Source organism: Pleurodeles waltl, chromosome 3_1, assembly GCF_031143425.1.
Source record: "Pleurodeles waltl isolate 20211129_DDA chromosome 3_1, aPleWal1.hap1.20221129, whole genome shotgun sequence".
In the NCBI taxonomy this organism is placed as follows: Eukaryota; Metazoa; Chordata; class Amphibia; order Caudata; family Salamandridae; genus Pleurodeles; species Pleurodeles waltl.
Genome location: NC_090440.1, coordinates 771,792,627 through 771,808,085, shown reverse-complemented (window position 1 = coordinate 771,808,085; position 15,459 = coordinate 771,792,627). Strand labels below are relative to the sequence as shown.

The 15,459-nt window shown below is 44.5% G+C and overlaps 1 protein-coding gene across 3 annotated transcripts in view; it reads left to right on the top strand.

The window, feature by feature from the left end:
- USP47 (ubiquitin specific peptidase 47) overlaps positions 1-15,459 on the top strand; it is a 1,215,141-nt gene that overhangs the window by 1,040,917 nt on the left and 158,765 nt on the right. For all 3 annotated transcript variants that reach the window (XM_069223601.1, XM_069223600.1, XM_069223599.1), the window contains one exon: positions 9,192-9,307. In XM_069223601.1, the coding sequence (XP_069079702.1) occupies positions 9,192-9,307 (116 nt within the window). The remainder of the gene's footprint in view (positions 1-9,191; positions 9,308-15,459) is intronic.

Here is a 15,459-nt window from a genome sequence, read left to right as displayed (position 1 = left end):
TCTAATCCTCAGCGATAAAATATGGTTCAGACTCCCAGATAATTTGGGAGATGCTTCCATAAGGAAACATCACAAGGATAATATTTAGTGCACAGCACATCAAAAAATGACTTGTGCAAGATCGACGCTACCATTTGATTCCACGCAGGGACACCCATGGGAGAAACAGTAATAAAGGTAAGCTTTCAGCAGTGTAATGCGGGTGGCAGGCAGAGATCAGTAAGAATCATTCTGCACTCTCGACATTTAATGGGATGTGAGAATGAGGGCTTTGTGTAATAGCTTGTTTAACCCTGGCCCCTGCCATACCCGCACTGATTGCCTTAATCTCCACATTCCCAGCAGGGTTTCACAGTTTCATTAGGGTCACGACACATAAGACACTGTGCTTCATTAACTTTCTTAGTATGTGCCCATTTTGCAATGTGGGAGCCCAGTGGCAAGGCTTGAAGCCGAAATTGCAGATAAAGCCTCCTAGCTAGGGGCGGTTCTATGTCATCCAGTAAATCCTCCTTCCTGTATGTATCTTTGACCGATAGAAAGGCTTTTGGCACCGGACCATAGCTCGGCTGTGTAAATAAGGCAGAATCTTTAAATTGCCAAAACGTGGATTTAAGCAGTGTCTTGGAAATTGCCCACGCTGTGCCAGGGGAGCTCCACAGACTCCCAAGCCCTAGTTTCAGCAGCAAAGTGACCTGATCTACCTCATCCACAGGATATCGATCAAACCAACTATGGACAAGATTTCCTCAAGGCCCCACCAATAGGAGGAGAGCTCTGGGGTGAGCCAGATTTTCCTCCAATACAGTAGAGGGTGCAGCCCAACTTTATCCGACAATTGTCTTAACCCAAGGTTACAACCTGAGCTGAAGCTGGGGAGTACTTATAGGAAGCTCGATCAACTGTATATAAAAGTGGTTTTCCACCTCTGTAAGAGTATTCACACTAAGGTGGCCCTACTGTTCTGCTGCATAACATGCTGTCCCCAGAGCTTGATAGATGTAGATTTGTAGAACTGTCTGGATTGTGTGGAACTGGGATCGTAGTAGCAGCTTAATGATTCCTTCCTCCATTTTTTCCAGTTTAAGCCTGCGCTGCATGATATGTGCGTGGCACCCCAAATGCTCAATTAGTGACATGCCCAAATAATCAAAAGTGCGAACATGCTCAAGGGGAATTGCTGCTAGTGTAGGGTTTACCCTGGTTTACCCTGGTTGAGTGCCCTAGATTCAAAATCACGTACTTCGTCTTACTCACGTTAATCTCTAAACCCCTCTCTTTACAGAAACTTTGGAATTTGACTGTCAGTTTCTGTAATCCCATTGGAGATTTGGAGAGAATTCAATCATATGTACTAACAACCATACACCCCCATTGTATTCAAAGTTAAATGACACTGCTGACTATAGCTTCTAAAATGTGTTTAACAATTTGGTTGCTCTAGTTATTTTGTAGTCTTAGATTTTGATTGTATTATATGTAATCCTTATTAGTGCATAATATACTTGCATTGTGTTGAGCCACTGTTTGGTTTGGCCATATGAGGCCTTTACTACCCAAGACTTCTGTTCTTGGGTTGGGGAGTGGGTAAGGGTTTGGTTCTTTTGGGTTCCTTAGTAGGTATTTTTAGTTTTTTTTTTTAAATGTCTTTAGGTAACAAATTGGCATATGACGTCTTCACAACCAAACAGTAATTGAATATAACTTTTTCTACCATCCGCATAATACACAATCTAGGATACACTTCCTCCTCTGCAGTAACATACTCATGTCACATTCTTCTAACCCCATTATTGAGCCCATAGTCATTTCATATCATGTCTGCATATCATTAGATATTAATATTGCCAAACGAAAGACCAAAAATGTCTCATGGAGAATGAAGGAAAGCATTATGGATGAACCAACAGCAACAGAAATAATAAACCTGTAATTTTTCCTATTTTTCTAAGGTGAACAGATCACTGGACCTTGTCCCAGGGACCATCTGGGAATTAATGAAAGACAACTTCAGAGGTGAAATAATGGCAAAAAGAACAAGGAATCAGACGACAAACTAAACTCACTAGAAGCACAAATCAAACATTTGGAGGTAGAAGGATTGCGTACTCATGACACTAACATAACACCTAACATAAAAAAATCTAAAATATCGATATAACTAAATCCAAAGCAAGTGAGGTCACAAATGGTCAAACAACCTCAGAATACCTGGGCAGTCTGAACATTTTTGTGCTCTTTGAGGTGAACAAAGACCTTAAAAGAAATATTGAGAACACTGAAATAATTAAAGATATTAATTCATTCAAAGGCGGAAAGGTCCCCAGCTCAGAGAGCTTTTTAGAGATCTTATATGAAGCTTTCCAAATGTCACTTTTGCCTCACTTAGAAGACTTTTTTTGAACATTTTCTATCATCTGAAAAATCACAGGAACTACCTCAAAATTCTTTATTGTGGAAATTAATAAAGAGGGCAAAGAACCCAGTCAACCATAAGAATTATAAACCCAAATTACTTGTAAATACAGATTATAAAATAAACGCCAAATCCTAGCTCTAAATCTACAACTTATCCTTCCCTCAACTCAGTTTGGATTCATGAAAAAAATCACTAGTTGCGGACAACGCCAGACTATTTGGACACATCACTGAAAATACTAAACTTCTATCGTCTCCCTCGATAGCCATGACATTGGACGCAGAAAAACATTGTCACTTTACTACTAACCCTCAGCCAGAATCAAAATTAGCAGTGCGATATGAAGTAGTTGCTGCCTTGCACAAGGCACCAGACAAGGCTGTCTTCTGATCGCCACTATTATTCCTCCTCATAACTGAGCTGCTAGTCCATATTATTGGAAATGACAACCTAATCAAAGAAATGTCTTTCTCCTGTGGCTGTCAAAAATTGGCAGCTTATGCAGACAATGTTTTCATCATCTCAGGAGATGCAGAGCAAGCTATTCCAGACATTCTCAGAGTATTGGACAAATGAGCTGTGGTATTAGGTTGCTCACTTAACTGTGAAAAGACTGCACTATTTCCTTTAAATGTCAAATGCCTTTCCTTTATGGCTTCAGATTCAAACCTCAAATGGCAATTCAATCATTAAAGATACTTCGGTATTGAATTCAAAGTAATCTTAATTCCTCTAGAGAGCATATTCAATTTTCCTTAGTTAATAAAGTCAAGAACCTATTAGACTCCTTGTTCCCCAGATACATCACATGGTGGGGGCGAATATTAACTGTTGAAATGATGGTGGACCACAGATAAACTCCACATTAGGGATGTTCACATTATTTCTTTTCCTAGACTTGAGTTCATAAATAAATCTCACAGTTAATTTGGAAGGACAAGAAGGCTAGAATGTCCCTTAATACTCTTCAGATTAACACATCTAAAGGTGGACTGGCCCTTTCAAATTCTAATAATTACTGAATAGCCTTTCGTGTGAGACAAACCACTTGGTGGCTAAAAACAAAAGAGGCACCTAACTCACCATGAGTTGTCCTAGTTCACTGATGCTCGAAGTACAGCACCGGGGACCGCTTGTGGTTCTCCTGACCTTTACATGCGACCCTCTGGTGAACAGCAGCACTGGGCTGCTGCTTCTGAACTCAGCACTAACAGTAAAACGACCTTAAATAAACTGGCAAGCATTTATTTAAAGGTTAATTACAGTTAAAGAAAGGCAGTAACTAGGTGTCCTGCACCAGATTTACTTTAGAAATACCTTTATTTACAAAGAGCTCTAAAAGCAAACATGTAAAAATTTGCTAAAGCCTCGCAAAATTTAAAAAGTGCATTCATGTCTGCCAACTTACTAAATTTCACCAAACCCCTCAACCACTCAAAAATAAATAGGGTTATTGAGGCTGTTGTCACTATCCTGGTGTGTTTTCGCACCTTTTGATGGACATTGGATACTTATTGCCTCCAAAAAAGGAGCTGGAAATCCACTGTTTCACAGCTCATTTTCCCTGCTACCATGTGATTTCGGCTTCTCATCAGGTGACCATTTGAAGGGAGCCGAAATTGTATGACACACAGTGGCACAGTGTGAGTTGTCCGGTCTGGTGTATTTCATTAACATGTAGAATTGTTTCATTTTAGTAACTCAGATTATATCAGTGCATTTAGAAGTTGTTTTATTTTAAAGTGGTAGCTTTTCACTGTGAATTTAGAAACATTCATGCTCTCCCTCAACATCAGTGCCAATTGAAAGTAATGAACTTAGAGACAATGCATTCAACCAAGTTGATTTAGTGTGACTAATCACCCGAGTCGGTATCCAGGTGCTTGAGGGTCATGATTGCTCAGGTGACTCGGTTGAACAGCCAGGTCTTGAGTGCTCTTCAGAATTGCAATAGAGAAGTGGAGGTCCATAGCTGCAAAGGGGAGGTTGTTCCAGGGTTTTGTCGCAAGGTAGAAGAACGAGCATCCTCTGCTGTCGTTTTGGTGGTTGGGTGGGTGGTGTGAGTGAGAGTGGGTACAGACCTTAGTTGTTTGACTGGGTGGTGTAAGTTCAGGTAACGGTTGATGTAGGCTGGTCCTTCGTTGTACAGTGCTTTGTAGGCACTGATCATCAGCTTGAATTGGCATCTCTTCTGTATGGGGAGCCAGTGGAGTTTTCTGAGGTGGGTGATGATGTGGGTCTGTCTGGGGAGGTGTAGGAAGTTGGCTCTGTATATACTATCTCAAAGTGTGTACAGAGTCCAAGGGTTCCCCTTAGAGGTTGATAGTGGCAAAATTAGATAATACTAATGCTCCATTTTGTGGTAGTGTGGTCGAGCAGTATGTTTATCAGAGGGTAGTGTTAAGCATTTGTTGTACACACACAGGCAAAAAATGAGAACACACACTCAAAGACTTAACTCCAGGCCAATAGGTTTTTATATAGAAAAATATTATTTTCTTTCTTTATTTTAGAACCACAAGATTCATAATTTAGGTAAGTACATAAGTTGTAAGGTACTTCACACAGGTAAGTATGGAACTTTGAATTAAAACAGTAATGTACACAGTTTTGGCAAAAATGGCAATAAGCTATTTTAAAAGTGGACTAAGTGCAAAAATCAACTGTTCCTGGGGGAGGTAAGTATTGGTCTCAGGTAAGTAAATCACTTACAAGTTCAATTTCCTGGGCATAGGCAGCCCACCGTTGGGGGTTCAAGTCAACCCCAAACACCAGCAACACAGGTCCGATCAGGTGCAGAGGTCAAAGTAGGGCACAAATAGCATAGGTGCCTATGGAGAACGGGGGTGCTCCGGTTCCAGTCTGCTAGCAGGTAAGTACCTGCATCCTCGGGGAGAAAACCAGAGGGGTTTTGTAGAGCACTGGGGGAAGGGGGAGGTCCCAAACAGCCACACACAAGACACCCACAGCGGCACAGTGGAGGCCGGGTACAGTGTGCAAAGTAGGTGTCCGGTTGTAGATAGGAATCAATGGAGAGACCCGGGGGTCACTCTGACGATGCAGGTGGGGCACAGGGGGCCTTCTCGGGCCGGCCACTGACTGGGCTAGGATGAGGGCCGCCTGCTGGTCACTCCTGCACCGGTATTGGTTCCTCTCGTTCCTGGGGGCTGCGGGTGCAGTGCTTCTTCCAGGTGTCGAGTTCTTTTGTTACTAGTCAGTTGCGGTCAGGGGGAGCCTCTGGACCCCCTCTGCAGGCTTCCCTGTGGGGGTGCTGGGAGGTCGTCTCAGGGTGTTCACATCGTTGGAGTCACCTGGGGGGTCCTCTCTGTGGTGTTGGTTCCTCTGGGTACGAGCTGGGGACATTGGGTGCAGAGTGTGGAGACTCACGTTTCTGGAGTGAGGCTGGAGTCTCTTTAAAGATGGTTTCTTTGTAGCAGTTTTGGACAGAGCCCTAGTCCTCAGGAGCTTCTTGTCCCTTTAGGTGCAGGACAGTCCTCTGAGTCCTCTGGTCCCGCTGGGTATGTCGCTGTGCAGGTTTCCTGAGTCCCGAGACAGGCCGGTAGGGCTGGGGCCAAGTCAGTTGTCGTGTCTGTCGTCTCTGCAGGGCTTTCAGGTCAGCGGTCCTTCTTCTTGTTTCAGGTTGCAGGAATCTGGTTTCCTGGGTTCAGGGTCGCCCCTAAATACTCAATTTAGGGGTGTGTTTAGGTCTGGGGGGCAGTAGCCAATGGCTACTCTCCTTGAGGGCGGCTACACCCTCTTTGTGCCTCCTTCCTGTGGAGAGGGGGGCACATCCCTAATCCTATGGTGGGAATCTTCCAAACCAAGATGGAGGATTTCCTAAGGCAGGGGTCACCTCGGCTCAGGACACCTTAGGGGCTGTCCTGACTGGAGGGTGACTCCTCCTTGTTTTTCTCATTATCTCCTCCGGATTTGCCGCCAAAAGTGGGGGCTGTGTCTGGGGGCGTGCATCTTCACTAGCTGGAATGCCCTGGGGCTTTGTAACACAAAGCCTGAGCCTTTAAGGCTCACTGCTACGTGTTACAGTTCCTGCAGGGGTTGGAGGTGTGAGGGACCTCCACCCAGTGCAGGCTTTGTTTCTGGCCTCAGAGAGCACAAAGGCTCTCACCCAATGGGGTCAGAAACTCATCTCAGTGGCAGGCTGGCACAGACCAGTCAGTCCTGCACTGAAGGGTTGGGTAAAATACAGGGGGCATCTCTAAGATGCCCTCTGTGAGCTTTTTTAAATAAATCCAACACTGGCATCATTGTGGGTTTATTATGCTGAGAAGTTTGATACCAAACTTCCAATTACTCAGTGAAGCCATTATGGAGCTGTGGAGTTCGTTTTTGACAAACTCCCAGACCATATACGTGATATGGCCACACTGTACTTACAATGTTTAAGAATGGATTTAGACACTGGAGCGACATATTCCTCATGCAGCTATGCCCTCACCTGTTGTATAGTGCACCCTGCTTTAGGGCTGTAAGACCTGCTACTTACCTATGCCACATGCAGTGATTTGTGGGCATGGCACCCTGAGAGGAGTGCCATCTCGACTGAGCCTTTTTCTTCCCACCAGTACACACAAGCTGCAAAGGCATTTGGCATGAGCTTGGAGAGGGGTCCCCCAGGGTGGCATAATACATGCTGCAGCCCTTTGGGACCCTCCCTTGTCAATGGCCCTTGGTACCATAGGTACCATTTGCAAGAAGCTTAACTGTCTGCAGGGGTGTGCCGATTGTGGAAACAATGGTACAGATTTTGGGAAAGAACACTGGTGCTGGGTTAGCAGGATCCCAGCACACTCCCTCTGTTAGCATCAATATCAGACAGAAAAAAGAAGGCGGTAAGTATGCCAACAAGGGCACTTTCCTACGATATGTTATATTAAGGAAAAAGGAGGGAAAGTCAAATAAAATAATTTTGTAGGATCACACCATTTGGTCAAGGGGGGGAAGCCGAGATTGATCCCAAATTTCTTGGTTCCACTTTGTGCAATGCAATCTGACCACTAGATGTACATGCCTCCGTTCCCCTAGACTCCCCTTACATACCCCTTCCCACCCAACCCCCACCATGCTTCCAACGTCTCCCCTCCTACCGCCCCCACCCCAAACACCCCCATCTCAAACTCATGACCACCATCCTGCTAGTATCAGTGTGGCCCTCGGTCACACCACAGACTAATCTTTTTGGCCCCTGGGGAAATATTTGTGAGTACCCATGAATTAGTCAAACTCCTTTCCCTAATTAACACACTATCATTAAAATCGATAAAAGTTCATATCTGATCATTAATGACACTATAACTACAATTAGAGCTCTTGACAAACACAAAAGAAAAAGTTCAGATTTTTCCTAACTATGGTTCAATCCATGCATAACAATGGATGGACACACACCCTTTTGGGAGAAATGGGCATGCTCTGGAATCCTCCTTGTTAGAGACCTTGGAACACCAGTAAACCTATTTTCCTTTCTCATGTAATTTGAGAAATTTAAACTCCACAACCAATTGACTTCTATAACTTCCCCAAACCCAAAGCTGTGGTTAAGAAGCTTGGAAAACAGATTCCTGGATTGCATTAGACCACATGGCCACAAGAATATAAAAATTCATAGACAATGCACTCCAATCAACTCCGATGTTCAAGAAAAACAGGGAAGATTCTATAGGGCCAGAGATAATTCCTTCCATACTGAGGCAGAATTGGTCCCAATATAAAATTCTCTCTCTACCATGAGATCTCCCCACTGCTCTACCAATATACATTTTGTACCTTATACAGATGCTACTGAGCCCCAGAAAACTGCACAAACTACTTAACCATTTCTGACCACAGCTGGCGCTGCTCAGAACTCATAGGAGAGTCAGACCACCTACTCTTCTATTGCAGACCAGCCAAAACTACTGGAAACCAATTGAATAAATAGTACATGAGAAATTCCTCACAAACATTATACTCAATCACATTATAGTCACTTTGGGCCCACATATTATCAGCCTCCTGTTATACTTAAGTGGGATCTTGGATTTCTAGATCCCCTACTAACCCTGCGACTGGAAAAAGGCGAACAAAATCTCCTCATATCTGGTGCCCTGAGATTACTTCATAAGAAGCTCTGATAACAGTAGTCATAACCACAACTTAAGCTTCAAGCCTTGCATAGCCTTAAGGCAGAAACTAGACTCATAACTTGAAAAGATTAAACCATGTTAAGCCCATAAGATCATATGGTTACACCATCCTTTCAAAACTACAACCACTCATATATCACCCAAACTTTTAAATCCCTGACCCGGCTCATACTTCACTTGAGCCTCCTAACCCACACCACCCGTGCATCCCTATAGTCCGGTCTCTTTTTTTTCATAACTGCACTTTCTTCCTCTTCCTATCTGTAACCTCTTATCTGTGCAATACATCCTATATACATTCTCTGTATAACTACAGATGTTTTCCAGATATCACCTCACTGAACTCCATTTTACAAAAATTACAATGTATTGCCACAATATTATAATTTGACTATGTATATGTCTTTCTACTAGTTACTCTTAGTGTTTCTATGATTTTGCTTGCAAAATAGTCAATAAAAAATTACTAAAATAAAAAAAGTGAGGAATAAATGAAGTTGTGTCCCATGTTATGGCTCTCATTGCTTAGTAGTCAACTTAATTTTCTTACACATGCATTACAATATGACCATCATTTGTTCAAGAACAATTATACACATAGAACAATAAGCTTTATATTCTATTTTCAGCCTTGCAAATTTCTTCTGGATGCTGTTTTCGCAAAAGGAATGACAGTGCGACAGTCGAAAGAGGAGCTGCAGCCTCAACTCAAGGAGCAGTGTGGATTAGAACTTAGTATTGACAGGTGAGTAAATTTTTCATTACATTTGCAGCACAAGCACTATTGGTACAAGACTTAATTTGCAGCATATATAGATAAGTAAATGATCAGTTCAAACTAAAGTCCATCCGACTTTTTCATCAAACTATTTCTAGCTTGGCAGTAAAATGGTGGCGATCGATAAATGTTTTTAAATCATGCTTTGCAGTCTATATATATTTTCATGCATGAAGGTGTTCTTAAAGATGTGCATTCAATTTTCAGTAATGCCATATATCTGATAGAGACTTCTATTTGCAGATTCCTTACCTTAGAATTTTCCCCCAGGCGTCGGTCTGGATCCTGAGATTCTTTTCTTCGGGCAATACACTTGCGTGTCAGTAGGTGGCGTGGGTTGACTTCACAGGTGTCGTAGTCACCGTGATGACCTCGGAGTTGTACATAGACGCCGTCACAATGCAGTGACGTCAGTTCTTTTCTTTCAGCGCCACGCGCTGATCTGGAGAAAGCAACAGTTGATCACTTTTTGACTGACTTAGACTCTTTTGTTGACTTTTTGTGAGGTTTTGGTGCGTTGAGGGATGTCCCCGAAGACCGGCTTCAAACCATACGAAGATTGTCACCGTATGATGTCGGTGACTGATCCTCATCAAGTCTGTTTGTGGTGCCTGGAGCGTGACAACAACCCAAAGTCGTGCTCCGAGTGCCGGGCAATGCACCCAAAGGCCTTAAGGGAGCAGTCTGTCAAGCTTTCAAGTGCTCGACTCCGCTTAGGTCCTGGTCTCGCTCGAGGGGAAGGTCTCGAGACCAGTCGTGGAGCCACCACCACTCGTCTTCTTTGAAGTCCTAGGGTCTAGGTAAGAAGAAGTCGAAGAGATCCTGTCACCCTTCGACTTCACCCCATTGCTTGGCTAATGCGACGGAGGAGGAGCGTCAGTGCTCGAGGCCCTCTGTCTTTGGAGTCTGCTTCTGGGTCTGCTCCAGACCTCTCCAGGTTTCCGGGAGCTGGGTTGACTCCTGCCCAAATAAAGGAGTTTTATGAGGCCATCCGCCTCATTTGTGGGCAGCCCAACCCAAATACGGAGCCTTCTGGCCCAAGGGATTTGGTCGATGGCCTTCAGGTTCTGCACCGGCGGCTCCTGCCACCGAAGTCCTCTCCGGATCCGTTCTTGGATCCGCACCAACACCGGTCGTACCATTGAGACTGGTTCGATTGTCGACACTTCCGATGTCAGTGGTTGCCACCATCAACCCGATCTGATCCCCGACGACTCGGCACCGGACTGGTTTTGGCCGGCGCCGCCTTCTTCTTTGATGGGGCCTATTCTCCACAGTTTGGATCCTGACCCTTATTCTTATGGGTTCGAATTCGAGGAAGGATTGGAGGGGTCCCTGGACCGTTCTGAACACCAAGATGACCCTAACTTGGACTTGTCACAGGAGTTGGGTGAGGCCGGTGGTCTGGATAACTCCCCAGATGCTGGCATGCTGTCGCCTCCTACCGTGGCTATGGCAGAGGGAGCAACTCATTCAATGGAGGTTAGTAAAGCGGCTAAGGCTCTCGGCCTTGCGCGGCCTACTGTTGAGGTCAGGTCTACATTTGAAACTCCCGCCACCAAAACGGTATATGCCTGTCATTGGCATAAATTTGTGGCATGGTGTACCAACAAATCTGTTGATCTCCCTCTCTGCTCCTCTTTCTGAGGTTATTTTGTTCATTCTCTCTATAGCCCAGCAGGGCTCTGGTTTGGGCACCCTCAAAGGTTATTTATCGGCTATTTCAGCCTTTCTTTAGTTGCCTGATCAACCTTCACTCTTTAAGTCTCCTATTCTTAGTCAATTTCTTAAGGATCTCACCTATTTGTTTCCTCCCACTCTGTTTATCATGCCTCAGTGGGACCTCAATCTTTTACTTACTTACTTGATGTGTAATCCCTTTGAGCCGATGCACAAATGTCCCTTACGGCTCCTTACTTTCAAAACTGTTTTTCTTGTTGCCATCACTTCTGCTCTCAGAGTGAGTGAGCTTCAGGCTCTTTCTTCTAAGCCTCCATTTTTGTCTGTGCACACTGAGAAAGTAGTGTTACACACTAAGGCTTTCTTCCTTACCAAAGTGGTTTCAGCTTTTCACGTAGGCCAGTCCATCACCTTGTCTACTTTGTACACACCTCCACATCCTTCTTATGAGGAAGAGAGACTCCACCTCCTGGATCCAAAAAGAGCTTTGGCCTTTCATTTCAATCATACTAAAGATTTCCAGGTGGACAATCAACTCTTTGTTGGATATGTAGGTGCCAAGAAAGGGGAGGCGGTGCAAAAAATGTACCATCTCTTGATGGGTACTTCTTTGCATCAAGATGTGCTACACTTTGGCTAAGAAGCAACCCCATGGCGCTCATTTCACCAGAGCAACTGCTGCTTCCATTGCGTTAGCACACTGAATTTCTGTCCTGGATATCTGCCAGGCAGCTATGTGGGCATCCTTTGCACACGTTTAATACACATTACTGCCTGGACAGTCAGGGTCCGTTGGGACAGCTACTTTGGTCATTCGGGCCTGCAGGACTTTCTAGTATGATCTTCGTTCGCAGCCCACCTCCGAGAGTGGCTTGGCTTGGGTATCTATTCTAAGGTAAGGAATAAGTCTATCAGATGTACAAGTTTCTTACCTTCGGAAACGATATATCTGGTAGAGACATATTGTAGTTGCAGATTCCTTATCGACCCACCCACACTACCCCCTTGCGAACTGATTTATAGGGACAGGGCTTCCCCATTCAGGGCCTTAGCTCTGGCGCACCGATTTCAGTGTTATTCGCAGTTCTGCGCTTTGACGTGGAAATTTGTGAAAAGAAACTGATGGTGCTGTGCATTTACGACGCTTGTGGAGTCGACCGATGTCACCTACTGAAGCGCAAAGGTATTGCTGGAAGAAAAAAATCTCCGGATCCAGTCTGACGCCTAGGGGCAAATTCTAAGGTAAGGAATCTGAAACTAGAATATGTCTCTACCTGATAAATCATTAGCGAGGGTACGTAACTTGTACGACAGTTTCCATTTTGAAAGGTTATTTCTTTTGGGCTGTTCAAAGTAATCTTCAATGGTTTTAGTTACTCAGTGCATCCGAGAGATTTTGAAGGGCAAATAGGGTCTCTGCCTGTCATATGCTATATGCGGTCCACTGTCATATTGTTAGTCAAAGTTCTTGTTTTTCCCACATTGTTTCTCATGTTATGTTTTATTTTTTGATAGATGAATTATTTGTATTCTTATGTTTTTTTTTTTTTTAAATCAGTCATACCTGCGCCCTCCATATAACACCTTCAAGAGTTCCTTCTCACTTCAACATTATATTTCCTCTGCCTCAGACGATCTTCGGTATTCATGGAATTATTCTGAAGTTTCAAAGTCTGAATCCTATCCTGGTTCCGAAGATGTTCACATCTTGGGCTTGATGGTCTAGTGCTTCTCCCTGGTGCCATACTCCAGATGGTTAATGAGATCCCTTAATTGCTGCCTCAGGAGACAGTAGTTTCAGCATCAATGGAAATAATCACAAACATGAAGATTTTCTGTGTTATCACCCCAAATCTTCATTGGTGGATGTGTCCATCTAACTTCACAGTAGGCCCTTCAGTCCTATGCATGTGCTGGGAAGCCACACACTTATGGTGGTGGGCTCTGCAATGAGGAGTTTCCTCATTAGTGGCTAGTTTGACAGGTACACTGAGGTTTATGTGTCTTTGGAGGATCATTAATGGGAGCTCGAGCCTCAAGTGACCAACATGATCTTCTCCCTACTGGGATTTATTTACATGAACCGCTTTTGCTACAGCTCTGAGCAGGAAGGTCTCTGTGTTTTGTGCTCCCCACTTTCCACTGTGTGGTCCCTTGGGTATAGGTTGGTGTGTGCACAGGAGTCACATCCGGGTATACCTGCCCACTTAGTGCAACATACTAAAGTATGAAAAAGTATACAAAAAGTGATGGGTGGAATACTTCAATTAATCTCAGCCACAGATAATCACTCAGGCTGCATCTCAGTCCATTGTTATTTTGCACACCATGCCACATGTTGTTACTTAACATTTAGCCATCTCTTCCACACAGAATAGATTTTTCTCAGCAGGATGATCTGTTCCACCTCCAACCCCCCCCCCCCCCCCAATAAATAGACACTTATGATCCGTTGGTTATATTGAGCAGTGTCCTTTAGAGGCCTTCTTATTGTCGCCAGAGTTATGGTATGCATATGGTGAGGAATCTTCAAGAAGATTTGGATGCACCAGAAATATTTTACCAAAGCTAAGTAACATTCTGCCAGTCAATCCATGTTCAACAGACATTTCAAGAGAAGCTTTGTTGAATGAAATCTGTGCTATGGAACCAGTGGAGCATACAAACGAGAAAGTTTCAAATGTATGTTTTCTGAGATGAATAACTCTGCTTTGATACTGCCAAGAAATAGCAGTTAGACCTTCCAAAACATAATTGCCTTGCACAGAAACGTCTTCCCTGTTGTGTCATTGAGCTGGTTTTAGTAACCTGCAGAGGCTGGAGGCTTCTTTTTTAATACACCACAGTGGAAATAAAAAAGGGCCTAATGCATGTCAAACTGTACATTGAAAAATTGATCATTCGGCTAGCGAAACTTTAGATGGTTACCTCTGTTCAGAATCTATTCCTCTTCCACACAGATCGGTAGCTGTGTGCAGAGGCTCTGTAATATGTGGACTTCTACTTTCCATTTTGGTTATGAAAACAAAATATTTAATGGTTTGTGGTGATGACTAGCTTTATTGGTGTTTAGGTTTTGCTCCTTGTCCCTAATGAAGCACTTGACATGTTCACTAGTGTCAGACTTGTCATCCTTGGCGTGGTCTCCCTTACCTTTTTGCCTCTGTCAGGGGTCACACACTTGTGCACACATGATGTGGACAGTGAAGACAGCCCACCCATTAATCAGAAAGTTTACAGGGTGATTGTCAGGGTCCAGGCTAGCATTAAGGATGAGGTATCCAAAATGTTATCCCTAGGGGTTATTGAGCATTCCAGCAGTCCATGGGCCAGCCCAGTGGCATTGGTCCCAAAGGCTGCTGCACCTGGTGCCCTTCCAGAACTCAGGTTCTGTGTGGACTACCGGGGACTCAATGCGGTCAGCAAGACTGACGCACACCCCATCCCCTGAGCTGATGAGCTCATTGATCGGTTGGGAGCTGGCACCTACCTCAGCACGTTTGACTTAACGTCTGGGTACTGGCAGATTGCCTTAACAGAGGAGGCCAAGGAGAGATCTGCATTTTCTACCCCAGATGGGCACTTTCAATTTAAAGTGATGCCATTTGGGATGAAGAATGCCCCTGCCACTTTTCAGAGATTGGTCAACCAGGTGTTGGCTGGGCAGGATGTGTTCAGTGCTGCCTACCTGGATGACATTGCTGTTTTCAGTTCCACATGGGAGGAACATCTGCAAAACCTCTGCAGAGTGTTGGAGGCCCTGCAGAAGGCAGGCCTCACTACTAAGGTAAGCAAGTGCCAAATAGGGCAGGGTTCTGTGGTGTACTTGGGACACCAGGTAGGGAGTAGCAAGATGGCACCCTTACAACCAAAAATTGACACCATTCTGGCTTGGGAGCCTCCCAAAACCCAGACTGAGGTGAGAGCCGTTTTAGGTTTCACTGGCTACTACAGGAGGTTTGTCAAGGGGTATGGTACCATTGTTACCCCCTTGACTGAGTTGACTTTTAAGAAGCAACCCAAAAAGGCGATCTAGACAGAGGCTTGCAAGACCACCTTTGATGCCCTGAAGGCTGCCATGTGCACAGCACCTGTGCCGAAGGCACCGGACTACTCCAAGGATTTTGTTGTGCAAACAGACGCCTCAGAGCATGGTATTGGAACAGCACTCTCACAGCTTAATGAAAAGGACCTATATCAACCCATAGCCTTCAATAGCAGGAGGTTACTTCCCAGGGAACATAGGTGGAGTGCCATAGAACATGAAGCGTTTGCTGTGCTCTGGGCACTGAAGAAGCTAAGACCCTACTTGCTTGGGACTCACTTCCGGGTTCAGACTGACCACAGGCCCCTCAGATGATTAATGCAGATGAGGGGTGAAAATCCAAAACTGTTGAGGTGGTCCATTTCCCTACAGGGGATGGACTTTACGGTGGAAC